This window comes from Argentina silus, assembly GCF_951799395.1.
Source record: "Argentina silus genome assembly, chromosome: 1".
NCBI lineage: Eukaryota > Metazoa > Chordata > Actinopteri > Argentiniformes > Argentinidae > Argentina > Argentina silus.
The window spans coordinates 23,590,160-23,604,080 of NC_139655.1; the positions used below are offsets into that span (position 1 = coordinate 23,590,160).

Below are 13,921 nucleotides of genomic sequence, written 5' to 3' on the forward strand. Positions count from 1 at the left end.
AGGACAGGCGAGCTCTGCAAAGGGTGGTACGCCTGGCAGAAAAAACCATGGGAGCTCCAACCCCCCCTCTCCATGTCCTGTACACCAGGAGGTGTAGGACCAGAGCCTACAGGATTATGAAGGACCCTCACCACCCGAAACATGGACTGTTCCAGCTGCTGCGGTCAGGAAAACGCCTCCGCTGTCATGCAGCAAGAATAGAGAGGCTTAGGCTGAGTTTCTTCCCCCACGCCATCAGAATCGTCAACGATGACCCCACCAGTGCCCCCGTCAAGTCACTCACACATGCACTGTTCTATTCTATTTTTATTTTATTGTATTTTAAAACGTATTGTATTGTTGCACTACTCTGTGGCACTGTCACTTTTGCATTTCACTGTATACTTGTATGCACGTGACAAATAAAGAATCTTGAATCTTGAATCTCTTGAATCTTGACTTGTCTAAATGCTTTGGTTTTATCAATAAAGACAACAACCTGAGCCAGAGGACAAACATCTACAGTTGTAATTCAAAAACAACTTGCTTTACCACTGTGGAAAGAGACATTACAACACATACAGTACATGTGTGCTTAAGCCTGCTTTAGTACAACAATATTGATACCATACAGTTACCTCTTAAAATATTATATTAACATTGCAGGAGGAGTACATGATTAATATACACATGGTAATCCTACAAGTACAACAGTATATTTCATATTGTAGCTCAGTAATAAACTGGCTACCCCTAATGAATATTGTTGGCTATACAGCCTACAGTAGTCTACAATACAGTAGCAACACATACTGTACAGTAGACAGTGGCTAGATGACAAGCAGTAGGCTAACTAACTTAATGAAACGGGCGACCTTTGGCCAATGGTGAGGCAGCGCGTCGTGGTAGAGGTATGCACATATCCTCCTATCTATAGAACTCAAACTCAAAGCACGACCGTGTAGACACTTGGTGGAAAGCGCACAACAACAACGACAACAACAACAACAACAACCAGAAACAACTTTGGACGCCGATTTCACAGTTTACTTGAATATAAAAGTAGTCATGGGACACGAAGAATCCATTCCGAGGAAGAAACGAAGGAATCGATGCCTGATCATGGGTCTCTGTGCAGTTTTTTTAGTCGTCATAGTCCTCGCTATTGCCCTGAGTGTAACACTCAGACCCAGTGGCTCCTCAAGTGACAGCTTCAGATCGACAATTATTGCTAAATGTGAAAAATTTAAAGAGAAAAGCAAACGACACAGGTAAGTGTCTTTATTGTTAAAACGAAAGTTAAATAGGATATTTCATTTTGTATTATTATTATTATTATTATTATTATTATTATTATTATTATTATTATTATTATTATTATTATTGTTGTTGTTGTTGTTGTTGTTGTTGTTGTTGTTGTTGTTATTGTTGTTGCTGTTGTTATTGTTATTATTGTTATTATTCTATAATTGTGGTAAAACTCAGTTTTCTTCTTGTTGAATATGTGTCTGCATTTACCTTGAGAATAACGTTGGGCCTTTTTTATTGACGTTGATCATTCAGACCTGGCTTCAGGTTCCTGTTAATGGTAGCACAGTTTATAGAAGCCTGCCTCCATCAATTATTAGCAATATATACCAACACATAATTAATTTGCTGCAGTTTTTGATGCAATCCCCTCTGGATATTATATTAAGGATGTGGCCAATGTCTCTTGATCCAGCTGACTCACAGTAGGCAAGATATGTTTCTCTCCTACTGTTCTTAACAACAATAGAAACATACTTGCCTTATTTCAATGTGATGTTGTTTCAGTCCCATATACTGGAATGGCCATGTAAGAAATATTCAATGGAAAAATGTTTGGTCTCTTCCTCAGAAGTTTTAATTAATAAGATTAAAGAAGTATCTTATAAATGAATCTACCCAACTAAATATTATCTTAAAAATGACAGACATTGATGTTTCCTGTACTTTTTGTATTGAACAACTGGAGACTGTTTTACATTTATTTTGGTATTACTCTCATACCAATTTCTGGTCTCATACGAAGCTGTGAAGCTGTGGCAAGACATCTGTTAGACAGGGCCCAGCCAGGACAAAATTGGCATTTAATTTTCCCAGTCAGAGTTTTCTCAGTGGATAATGCTTGTCTAGCCCCTACTCTTGCAATTAAGCCTTTGGGCTGGATTTTGCCCCAAATTTAATAGTGGCCAACATCCAATGATTGAGTGGATGTTTAATCTCCAACAAATGTAAAAAAAAAAAGAAAAAAAAAAGATATGATAATAGACAATTTTCAGTGTTGTTGTGTTATATATCTGTGTCTATAATATTTTGGTGTAATTTCACATTATTGTGAACCCAATATGGCTGTCATAATGAGCTTTACTACCTATTTGTGTGTTGACTGTTCTCAAGACTGTTCTCATCTCCTGAAACATTTACTATAATTTTTGTAACAATTTGGAGTAGATCTTATAAGTAAAAATATATTTTGGATTGATTATTGACAAAAAACAAAACAAATCACGACCATTCGGAGAGAATATATGTGTACATTTGTCAGGAGTGTTAGCACAAAACCACGACTTTGCCACGATTGTTGATAAAAAAAAATATGTCTGTGTTGATATGACCATAACCTTGTTGAGAGCAAAGCCTGGGGAAATCTTTTGCAGAAAATAGCTACAAAGGAATATAGCTGTGCTCCTACAGCCTAACAGGGATAGTGTAGATTGGCCCGTGGCCTATTTTTCAAAGAAACTGAATAGGCATCAGCAAGTCTATTCCATCATTGAAAAGGAGGCCTTGGCATTGGTAATGCCCATCCACCATTTAGGGTGGACGTCTTTCCGTTGTGAGGGAGGATTTGGGGATTTGGTGGTTTACACAGACCACAATCCCATTACCTTTTCGGAGAAGTTCAAAATGAATGGGTGTTCAGGTCAAGCCTGGTGTTGCAGCCGGAGCCTGGTGTTGCATCCGGAGCCTGGTGTTGCATCCGGAGCCTGGTGTTGCATCCGGAGCCTGGTGTTGCATCCGGAGCCTGGTGTTGCAGCCGGAGCCTGGTGTTGCAGCCGGAGCCTGGTGTTGCATCCGGAGCCTGGTGTTGCATCCGGAGCCTGGTGTTGCAGCCGGAGCCTGGTGTTGCATCCGGAGCCTGGTGTTGCATCCGGAGCCTGGTGTTGCATCCGGAGCCTGGTGTTGCATCCGGAGCCTGGTGTTGCAGCCGGAGCCTGGTGTTGCATCCGGAGCCTGGTGTTGCAGCCGGAGCCTGGTGTTGCAGCCGTATAACTTGTCTATCCACCACTTGGATGTAGATTTGTTTTAGATACATGTTAATTTTGCTCTTCTGCTTGAAAACGTTCTTTGGTTTTACAAAGCAAAGACTATGAGAAGCCATTATTTTTATTCAACCATTGTTAAGTTTGTAGCTAAATTTCATAATCATAAACATATATTTATGAATCGAAAACCTCTGTTTATTAACTTTGAGAATGACATTTAACAGTATATAAAAACAATTTCTTCTTCACATAACAAAAAAGCAATCAAAACTTTGAATTGTTGTACTTTGTACAAGGTCTTTATATAATGTATTGTCTGTATTCACCTGACTGTTTTGTATGTTTTGTTTGTAATGTTTGTATACTCCTATGTGTACTCTGTTTGTTTGTTCTTTGTTAATTATTACCCAAATCGATGTCTCAGATAAGAATTTGCTTCACCAATATAGCTACTTGTAACTTCTGTTGTTTCAGTGGAAATGATTGCCAAAAAATATGGAGTGTGTTTGAGCAAGCGTACGTGGGAAGAGACCCGTGCACTGTACCCATGGAGGCTTATGACCCTCTTATCCTCTCTGTGACCCAGGATCCTGCTTGTAACAGAGTAAGACACAATACCGTGATACAATCCATCTGGATAAAAACTCACCTCTGACTTGGTGATACACACATACACATTTACAAAGGACCCAAACCATTTCTGATATAATAAAAGATAGCCTGCGTTCATAGTTGTATTTTTTTGTTTGTTTTTTTGTTACATGCCTGCAGTTTTAAGTTAATGTTTGACGTTAACATTTCCCTCCATATATTATTTTGGCTTAAAATGTAGATGTTGTTTTGGAGTAAAACCAAGGACATGGTCCATGACTTCACAGAGAAGAGGGATTGCTTCCTGACCCTTGAGGACACTCTGCTAGGCTATATCATGGATGGACTCACTTGGTGTGGCAAGGAGGGCAGCAACGGTAAGGCTCAAATGGTACCAGGCACTGTCTTATCAGTCTGTGATTCAACAATCAAGATTCTAGTCTGGTGACAATCCAAAGGCTACTGTACAGTATATAGTGGCTTACTACATAGTATACAGTGTACAGTGTACAGCACTACTGTGTACAGTAGTAACCATGAAATGTCTATCTAGCATCCTGGGGGTGTTCATCAAGCTACCTCACACTACAAACACGTGGCGTTCTTGCGTATTTACTTAATAGCCATGATGTACATGACTAAATAGTTTTTTATACTAATTCAGTCTACAAACAAATCCATTAAGTCATGTCTCTTGGCTAGTACAGTAACCTACCACCGTAGTCAATATTTGATTTGAGTTATGTTTTACTCACATACCTTTTACCATTGCCTTTTCCTGGAATGTACTCCACTTTTTCGAGTAAAACAACTTGTCTTGTGTGTGTGTGTGTGTGTGTGTGTGTGTGTGTGTGTGTGTGTGTGTGTGTGTGTGTGTGTGTGTGTGTGTTTTCCTCAGAAACGTTCACCACAGGATGCCCAGGGTGGACTGATTGTGACAACAACCCAGTTCGCTCATTCTGGAATCGGGCCTCTGCTGCAGTAAGTAGCTTTTAATGTGTTTGTGTTTATGCAAAGATGTCTGGTCCCAGATCTGTATGTATTAGCCAACTCTTGTGACTATCACTATCATGTCTTAAATAAACTGTATGCCAACCATAGTCATCAGAGGAGTTGAGTAAAGCACATACAGATCTTTGACCAAGTTAAATTCAATGGGCAAAGTGTTCTGAAATTCAACACACACACACACACACACACACACACACACACACACACACACACACACACACATACACACATGCACACACACAAACAATATTGATATGAATGAGATACTGTAGATACATTGACTTAGAAGGATCCAAATTCAAGTCAGACTGTTAGATATTATAATTGAGAGGAGAGGAAAGCGTTTCTCCGTCTCACTGTTTATCAATGGGGCTTTGTCTCTGTATCCATGGAGACACATTTCTTAGCTCTCTCCTGAGTGAACAATGTCCCACGCTGCACACCAGATGCACACACACTTTCTTTTTAATATCGGAATTCACAACAATAAATAGGTTGTATTTGCCATATCTAACTCGATAGGTATACTGTAGATTTAGGAAAGTATTTTCATTTTGAAAAGCTGTGCTGTACGTTTTGAGGTTTGAAGGTTTGAGTTTGGAGGGGTGCAGCTGCAAAGGAGCCGGCTCTACTCAGCTGTGTGGGAGCTGGGTGAACTGTTGAAAATTCACTGGGATTCACTTAGAGCTTGTTTCCAGCTGATTTTGCAGTACAGCAACTTGACATTTCCTCAGTGTGTGTGTGGGTTGGGTGGCCTTTACTGGATATGTTTTGTTTTATTTAAAGGATAGTTGTGTCATGTCTACCCCTTGCAGTTTGCAGATGATGCCTGTGGTAATGTCACAGCAATGCTGAATGGATCCATTGCCACTCCTTTCAGCCCCACTAGGTAAGCTGCCCTAACCATTGCACCACATATTCGTGAGCCAATGTCTTTTGCTTGGCCTACTTCAGTCTCCAAGGGCAATTACATGTTATCAGTAAAATATGATTTTATGATAGTCTTATCAGGTTCGTTGTGTGTAATTGAATGTGTTATTCTGAATACACTGAACAGTTTGCGAGTTACAACACCACAACATCCTTGCAAGACCACTTCAATCATGGAATTACATCCTTGCACAACAACAACTTCAATAATTGCATTACATGCTTGCCCATAACTACCAATAACCATAGTTGCTCTAGTCACAGTTGCAAACCTTTATTGTTAGTATTACTACTACTACTACTACTACTACTACTACTACTACTACTGCTACTACTAACTACTATTACTGCTACTATTAACTACTACTATTACTACTACTACCAATAGTATTTTAGTAACAGTACATAAAACCACTGTTGGGACTTGATACAGTAAGTATGTAGGCTACTTAGAACATGAAGTTAGATACTGTATATCAGGTCTCAGTTCATTGTTATGTGTTTTGTCTTGGTTTTGTGAAGTATCTTTGCCACCATTGAGGTCAAGAGGTTCAACTCCACCAAAATGAACAGCTTGGGTGTTGTCCTGGTAACGAATGAGAATGACATGTAAGCTTTGCACTCAGACGTAATATGTACTATGCATATAGTAGTTGTAAAGATTAGTATATCAACTGGAGACCTTTGTGATTTCCTCATCGGCTGTGTGTGTGTGTGTGCGTGTGTGCATGCGTGCGTGCGTGTGTGCGTGTCATTGTTGTAATTTGCATAATAAGTGGACATTAGTCCATTTCTATTTGGTTGCTTTTGCATTGCAGTGCTTTGACTTAAGACCTAGCATATTATCATCCACTGTGGAGTGTCTCCGTAATACAACTTAATGACAGCATTGACCCTATGCTGTATTCAATATAGAAGATATTGAGTTCGTTGGCCAACTTTATGTGGTTTGAAATCAATTCATCATTGATTAAAATAAATGTCAGATAACATATCCTAGACAGCCTACAGTACAGTACATACTACATGTCTCTGTCTACTTTAGGACGGCCTGTAATAATACCTCCTTAGAGAATCTGCAGAAGGAGCTGGATCCAAAACTGAAATACAGTTGCAAAGCAGTCCCTGAGTAAGTCCCCCCCCCTCCTCTCACCCTTTCTCTTGTCTTTCTGTGTGTGTGTGTGTGTGTGTGTGTGTGTGTGTGTGTGTGTGTGTGTGTGTGTGTGTGTGTGTGTTTGTGTGTGTGTGTGCGCACGCCTACCTGCCTGCCTGCCTGCCTGCCTGCCTGCCTGAATGCCTGCCTATCGGTCTGTCTATCTGTCCCTATGATCTGCTATTGATCCTCTATCCTTCAGGTCTAAGATCCGGGACTGCATCTCCAATCCAGACACGCCCTGTGGTGCCTGCTGGTGACTCTGTCCAATCAGGAGTGAGCAAGGTGTGGGCACCCAGGGCAGCTTGTCCAATTGCCATGTACCTGAGATACTATTACTGTCACCCACTGTGATTTAAGCACTGTGACAACAAGCAACAGGCCTACTCTGGTCCCCAACAGCTACTTCATTCCAAATCCAGAGATCTACAACTAGTTGCTAGGTGCAAGCATTGCTTTAGTACATTTCGCTGACCAAAGGTGTGCATCTTCCTGAAAATGGAACAATTGAAATTTCGCTAATGAGATTTGTCAGTAGACTATGTTGATAATGTAGCATTATTTGTTGATACATGCACTCGTACAACTGAGTACTGTTTCACTCAGCACATGCTATTGTGCAGTTTTATACTGTAGCTGATATTGTAGAACAAACTAAAGTACAGCTGATCTGCAAATATTCCCTGTGATTGATTTTAATTGGTTAGTTATTTAGCTCTGCTGGTAAACTGAGAGTTTAGTTTCCTAGTGCCATACAGTTTGTGTACTGCACACAACTATTACAATTCACCAGAGGTGTGTTATGTTGTGCATACCATACCCTACTATATTTAGAGCTGTATGCATGTGGACTCACATAACTAGACACAGGCTGTGTGGTGAGACATAGTAGTAGAGACAACTATGAACTTATCTTGTTTCACTTTTTACCTTCTTTTGAATGAACCAATATTGAGAGAGATGTTTACTGTTTACTGTTGATCTTTTTTACTTATTATTTTACACAGTAATGCACCTGTAACTTGTGCACAAGCTTGATTTTAAGCGATCTAGTGAAATGTGATGTGGTGGCAGGTAATCCTAGATTGTAATATTATTCTATGATAGAATCGGAAATACTTTTGAATAAAATGTTGATGAAATTGATTGTCTTGTCTCATTTGGATTAGGGTCACCAGTGAAGTGTTAAGTGTCAACACTAGGGGGCATGAAAGTGCAGCACTTTGAAAGTACTGACTACTGAAGAACTGTTTTGGATTTTGTTAACTTCATTGGTACAACAGGTTGTTGTTATGTAAAATGTAATCTAATTTCTATTGTTTGACTTTTATTATTACTGAAAGAGGAGACATGTTTTGGGGAATAAGGACACAAAGCTTTTTGCACCAACATTCAGTAATACTGTAAGTTATGTCAACACTTATTGTAAATCGTTTTAGAGTAAACATCTGCTAAATGACTTAAATGTAAAATGCAAATGTAAACATACTCTACCTGTCAGGTATTACTGTAACAGCCTACTGTAATGATGATGATGATGTGTGTGTGTGTGTGTGTGTGGGGTGTTTAGGGAGGAAGGGTAATGGGTAAGTGCGAGAGAGCCAAATGTACATACAGGAAATAAGATGTAACTATGCAGTTATTACTTTGTAATGAGTTGCTGAGTCATGGATACTATAAACAAACTATTTATGTGACATGTTAATGCTGGGAAAAGAAGTACTGAATAAACATTTATCAGTAAGTGCACAGTCAGTGCCATAACATATCACACCTTGGCTACTACTTCTACTTACAGCAACGATGTATGGTCACAGGTAGGCCTACTGCTGACACATATGCCCACACACACAATAATAGACAGCTGTAGAACAACCTACATCTAAAAAATGTGTGTCAATGGGAGTAGGTCGGCCATAGCTTCTGCTGAGTCACAGCGGAATGCCAGTCACTTTAAGTGAGGTGAATTCCCCCTTGCGCTTTCCAGAAACAAGTCGTGATACTCTGAGTCACACGGCGCCTCTGAGAACAGAAAGAGAGATTGTGTAATACGGTACTGTAGGCTATGACTGACATGTGTGATTTTCCCACGGTAGAGGCTGTAGAGCAACGGATTTTACTATTGTGCCATGGCAAAGTAGACTGATGTATTGTAATGTGCAATTATTTCAACTTTTGCCAACATGAGTAAAACATGTCTTGTTTCAGACAGCGCTGGGGTTTCCTCTCTGTCAGTCACATATCACTCTACGCTGACCATATATGCACTGACTGATAAGATATGAATGTCAAAATGACTTATTTTAGGATACGATATGAATGTCAACATGATTTATTTTACGTGGCGGTCGTGAACGCCTTAACCCCCTTTACATTACTGGCAATGAAAGGTCGAGATGTGAATACTCGCTTGCGCTTTCGGTTGTAGTTAAAGGCATAGGCTACACCCCCTCCACCCCTGGAACGTGCGCGCGTGCGTTTCTCCGTAACGACGTGCCCGTCTGAGGGAATCCCAACAGGTAGCTACAGTAAATTCGTGGGCGGGTTACTGTTCTATATCGAAGGAGGTGATTCGATCATAGAAAAAGAATTAAGGGTTCGGTGCACGTACGTCATAGGGATTCTCTCTAGCCTATATTTAAATGTCCCATAAACCAGTCCCGTGCACTTTTTTTTTTTAGACAAGAGGCACGCAGTGGCAAATCGAGACATTGGGCTACTGATACATTTCTGTTGAAATTACTGCATTGAAATGGTGAGTTAATGATTTAAACAAAACATTCTGGGGCGTTAATTAATTTAAAACTGAACTGCAATTATTTTAGTTTACAAATGATTAAAGTAAAGTAAGATTATAGTGCATTATTATGGCATTATTATTATTATAGCATTACATCTTACCAATATGGTCAAAACGAATACTATGTTTATCTGTCCTATTTATAAATACTAACTAAACATGGTGATGGCATTCATTTTTGGGAAATTAGCAGGTGATCAAATACTGTATGTCATTTAATGAATTTCTGCTTGGATATTTCTGTTAGCAGACATATGCTATGTGATTAAAAGTCTTATGTTAAGTGAGGCTTAAATGTAGTGAATATGTTGGTTTATATATATAATATTTATAATAGCCAATGAGTATGGCATTACGTGTGTAAGGCCTCAGTGTCCCATACATGGTTTCACAGTCTCAACACAAGGATGTGATGGACAGACCTCAGGCTGACAGACCACAGACAACTAGACCTCACATGGGAGGCACACAGACTGACACACAACAGTCTAAAAGACTGTACCCCTGGGAGCTGCTGAATCCAGAACGGTGAGGCTCTTAGATTGAAATGTATGAGTGTAGGGTTTTCCATTAGCTAACATTATTCCTTTATTTGTAATAGCACTGTGTTTACTATTTGACATCTCTTTCAGTCATTTCAGTCAAAAACACAGAGTGATATAATGATATAATGAAGTCAAACTACAATCTAAACATTCTCAGGTGTGAGAGTGTTGAGCTTGACCATTCCATCAGGGAGCGCGTCCAATCCCACCGACTCACCCAGGATACACTAGACCGTACTGTGATACTCAAACAGGCACAGGTAAATAGGAAATATCTATCTATAAGTTATTTTTTGCAAAATAAGTGTACTCATGCTACCAGAGAGGGGTTCACAGTTGTACACCCCCTCATACTCCTACACGTCACCCCTCACATCCTTCCTGTTCAGGAAATGACCTCGCTGTGTGTGTTACTGGAAACACTAATGGGGAAAACTTCCATTATGTGTCAAGGGAAGCTAGCAACGATTGGACACATCTCATACGACTCAGATATTACAGCAAGATTTACATTGTGTTTCAGCACCTTAGTTGATCTGTCCTTCCTTTTGCTTTAGTCTGGTGCACCTGCCACTGGTGTTGACACTGGGGATTTACAGATGGCCATCTTGGAGAAACAGAGACAAGAGGTTTTTTTGTTTTTATGTGCAATTATTCACACAGGCGCACACAGGCGCACATGCACGCACACACACACACACACACACACACACACACACACACACACACACACACACACACACACACACACACACACACACACACACACACACACACACACACACACACACACACACACACACACACACACACACACACACACACACACACACACACACACACATTGAACACCTACTCGAGCACATCTTCAGTGACTCACTCCTTTTGTTTCTCAGCTCCTTTACATCAACAAGAAATGGGCAGAACAGTACCAAGCCATGACACAGTATTACAAAGAGAAGGTGAGATGATAACTAGCTCTCTGTTTGAGTTGAGATTTTTGTGTGTGATGATCATACATAACAGAATGTACTCTTGTACACTGTACTGTACTGTATACAATACAACTGCATCTTCAAGTATATTGTTATACAGTATGTGTATGTAGAAGAATAGACAAATATAACATATGTCTATCAATGTGTGTAATTATTTATGCCTATGGATTTTGAATGCACAGGTACACAAGTTAAAGAAGCTGCTAACATTATATGATGGACACCAGATGAAGAAAGAGGAGGAGGAGAGTGACAGAGGAGAATGGTACAAAGTGTTTGAGAGGGATTTACCTCAGACAAAAGACGCAGCAGAGAACATACAGGTAAATATAGCATAACTGTTTTATAACATAGATTTTGACCGCACATTTACATCGTTCTGCTTTCTGTTGTTTTTCCTGTTCATGCTGATGATGAAATGTTGACTGATTGTAGGGACAAAACTGTGAAAAGTTATTGAAGGCAGAAAGTGAGGCAGAGGATCTCAGAATGCAGAACACTACCCTGACCAGAAGAGGGCAGCAGCAAGATGGGGAGATAAAACGACTCAATAAGGTGACTCAGGGCTGGAAAATTACAAATACGGGAAAAGGATACTTGACACTCAGATACAAACCTAAATAAATGAAATCAATAAATACCATTAAAGGTGCTCCACTTTAAACTTCAAATGGTTCAAATGAAAGCCAGTCATCACAGTCACAGATAAAAGCTCAACACCTTCACATAAGAATGTGTGCTCTTCCATGGGGGGTTAGGGTTAGTTACTGATCATTCTTTTGTTGTACCCCTCCAGGCCCTGAGTGAGGCGATAGAGACCCCTGCACCTGCTAAGGAGGACAGTGGGACAGGAGAAGAGATCTGGAGACACCAGGTACTGTAGGCTACATAGTGGAGATTCTAACTAAAATACCCACAATCATTACGTGGCTATGTATATTAGTCTATTTTTCTTTTTACTGCTGTTTCTATGTAGTTGTCTTGGTCTGTATAGCACACACCACCATCTATTAAAACATATCTTTATTAAAGGGGCAATCTGGGATTGGTATATACATTTTCTGACATTTAAATTAATGATATATAGCCATTTATTCCTGAAGAATATAACATAAATGCCTCATGATCTTAGTTCAACTGTCTTACCCATCAGAACCCAAAATATAAGCTTGTTTTACTCCATGGCTTGTAAACAATGTTATTGTATAGCTTCAAAACATTGTTAAAAATATAATTTTGATCTCTTGGATGGTCAGTACATGCAAAAATAGCTCAGTCTATGAATTTGACAGTGGTTACATTTCTCAAGCTCCATCCCTCAGCCGTTTACTAAATACAATGGTGGGTTGACCGCTTTGTTGTTATTTGAATCCCAGATTGCCCTTTTAATAGCCTATGCATGTGTCGTGAATTTCTTGCTTACCCTCAATGTCTCCTTCTCCACTGCTAGGCCCAGGTCTATAAAGAGGACTTCTTGAAGGAACGGAGAGACAGAGAGAAGTTGAAGGAGAAGCATACACAACTAGATCAGAGATTTAGAAAAGTCCACACAGAGCTAAATACTCTCAAGTCCCAGGTATGTTCCATTGTAGCATGTGATATGTTGTTGACACTTCACCCAAAATACACACACACACACACACACACACACACACACACACACACACACACACACACACACACTCACACACACACAGAGACACAGTGGACAGAGTAGTGGTCAAAGATGACACTCTATGTTTCTGATCCCAGGTGACATGGACTCCAACACTAGCTCGTTCCTCCCCCGCGTGTGTCTGCACTCATGGGGCACGTCTCCATACTCGAGAAGGGGAAGCCAAACCCAGTGCCCACCCCCACACCCAACACCCCCACCATCATCCTCAACCACACAACAAACCCTCCACATAAATAAACTATCACTGATCACACTCTCAAACTGAGCCATGTAAATGAACACATGAAATGAACGCAATAAATGATGGATCAGCTTTGAAATTAGTAAATAGAATTTAAGTTCTATTCAATAGCTTGCATAATTTCTAGTCCCTTTTTGTTCCCCTGCCCCAACCCCCCGGGTTTTTTTGCCCAGCCACCACTGTTGTGTTATAGACTCAATTTAAAATGGATTATATAGATTTTGCTTGCCATCAATCCACACACAATGCCCCATAATGACGAAGCGAAAACACATAGAAATCTTAGCAAATTTATTAAAATTGAAATACAGAAATACCTCATGAATGACTTGTTGAAGATTTTTGCATTTTAGCAAATTTTAAGAGTGTCATAGGTAAGGGACTGAATACTGTGTAAATGAGGTATTTATGTATTTCAAATTTAATACATTTGCATGTCTAAAAATATGTTTTTGCTTTGTCATTATGGGATATTTTATGTGGATTGATGGCACCAAATTTGTTTTTAATCCATTTTAAACTGAATCCATAACACAACAAAATGTGGAAAAAGTGAAGGGGTCTGAATAGCCACAAGATATCTATATCTACATACATATATATATATATATATATATATATATATATATATATATATATATATATAGAGAGAGAGAGAGAGAGACCCCTCAGCTGCTCCCAGCCCATCCCACCTCTCTCAATATC

At 39.7% G+C, this 13,921-nt stretch overlaps 2 protein-coding genes across 2 annotated transcripts; both read left to right on the forward strand.

The window, feature by feature from the left end:
* Window positions 1–907: 907 nt before the first annotated feature.
* On the forward strand, window positions 908–8,096 carry LOC310802503 (ADP-ribosyl cyclase/cyclic ADP-ribose hydrolase 1-like). The gene is made up of 8 exons (XM_083666909.1): window positions 908–1,250; window positions 3,744–3,873; window positions 4,102–4,237; window positions 4,759–4,841; window positions 5,687–5,760; window positions 6,324–6,410; window positions 6,847–6,930; window positions 7,157–8,096. Exons 1-8 carry the CDS (start codon window positions 1,048–1,050, stop codon window positions 7,212–7,214), a joined length of 855 nt encoding a protein of 284 aa, XP_083523035.1. The 5' UTR covers window positions 908–1,047; the 3' UTR covers window positions 7,215–8,096.
* Window positions 8,097–10,136: 2,040 nt separating this feature from the next.
* On the forward strand, window positions 10,137–13,212 carry LOC310810936 (TNFAIP3-interacting protein 3-like; the record flags this gene model as incomplete). The annotated part of the gene is made up of 9 exons (XM_083678871.1): window positions 10,137–10,282; window positions 10,457–10,559; window positions 10,857–10,928; window positions 11,196–11,261; window positions 11,480–11,620; window positions 11,733–11,852; window positions 12,094–12,171; window positions 12,748–12,873; window positions 13,072–13,212. The coding sequence occupies 9 exons, from the start codon at window positions 10,137–10,139 to the stop codon at window positions 13,210–13,212; spliced, it is 993 nt and encodes a 330-aa protein (XP_083534997.1).
* Window positions 13,213–13,921: the final 709 nt, after the last annotated feature.

Bases quoted from the DNA above. Each gene is read 5' to 3' on its own strand.
- LOC310802503 (XM_083666909.1), top strand. From the start codon at position 1,048: ATGGGACACGAAGAATCCATTCCGAGGAAGAAACGAAGGAATCGATGC. The intron at 4,238-4,758 runs GTAAGGCTCAAA...TGTTTTCCTCAG, and splicing joins TGGCAAGGAGGGCAGCAACG to AAACGTTCACCACAGGATGC. The intron at 6,411-6,846 runs GTAAGCTTTGCA...TGTCTACTTTAG, and splicing joins GTAACGAATGAGAATGACAT to GACGGCCTGTAATAATACCT.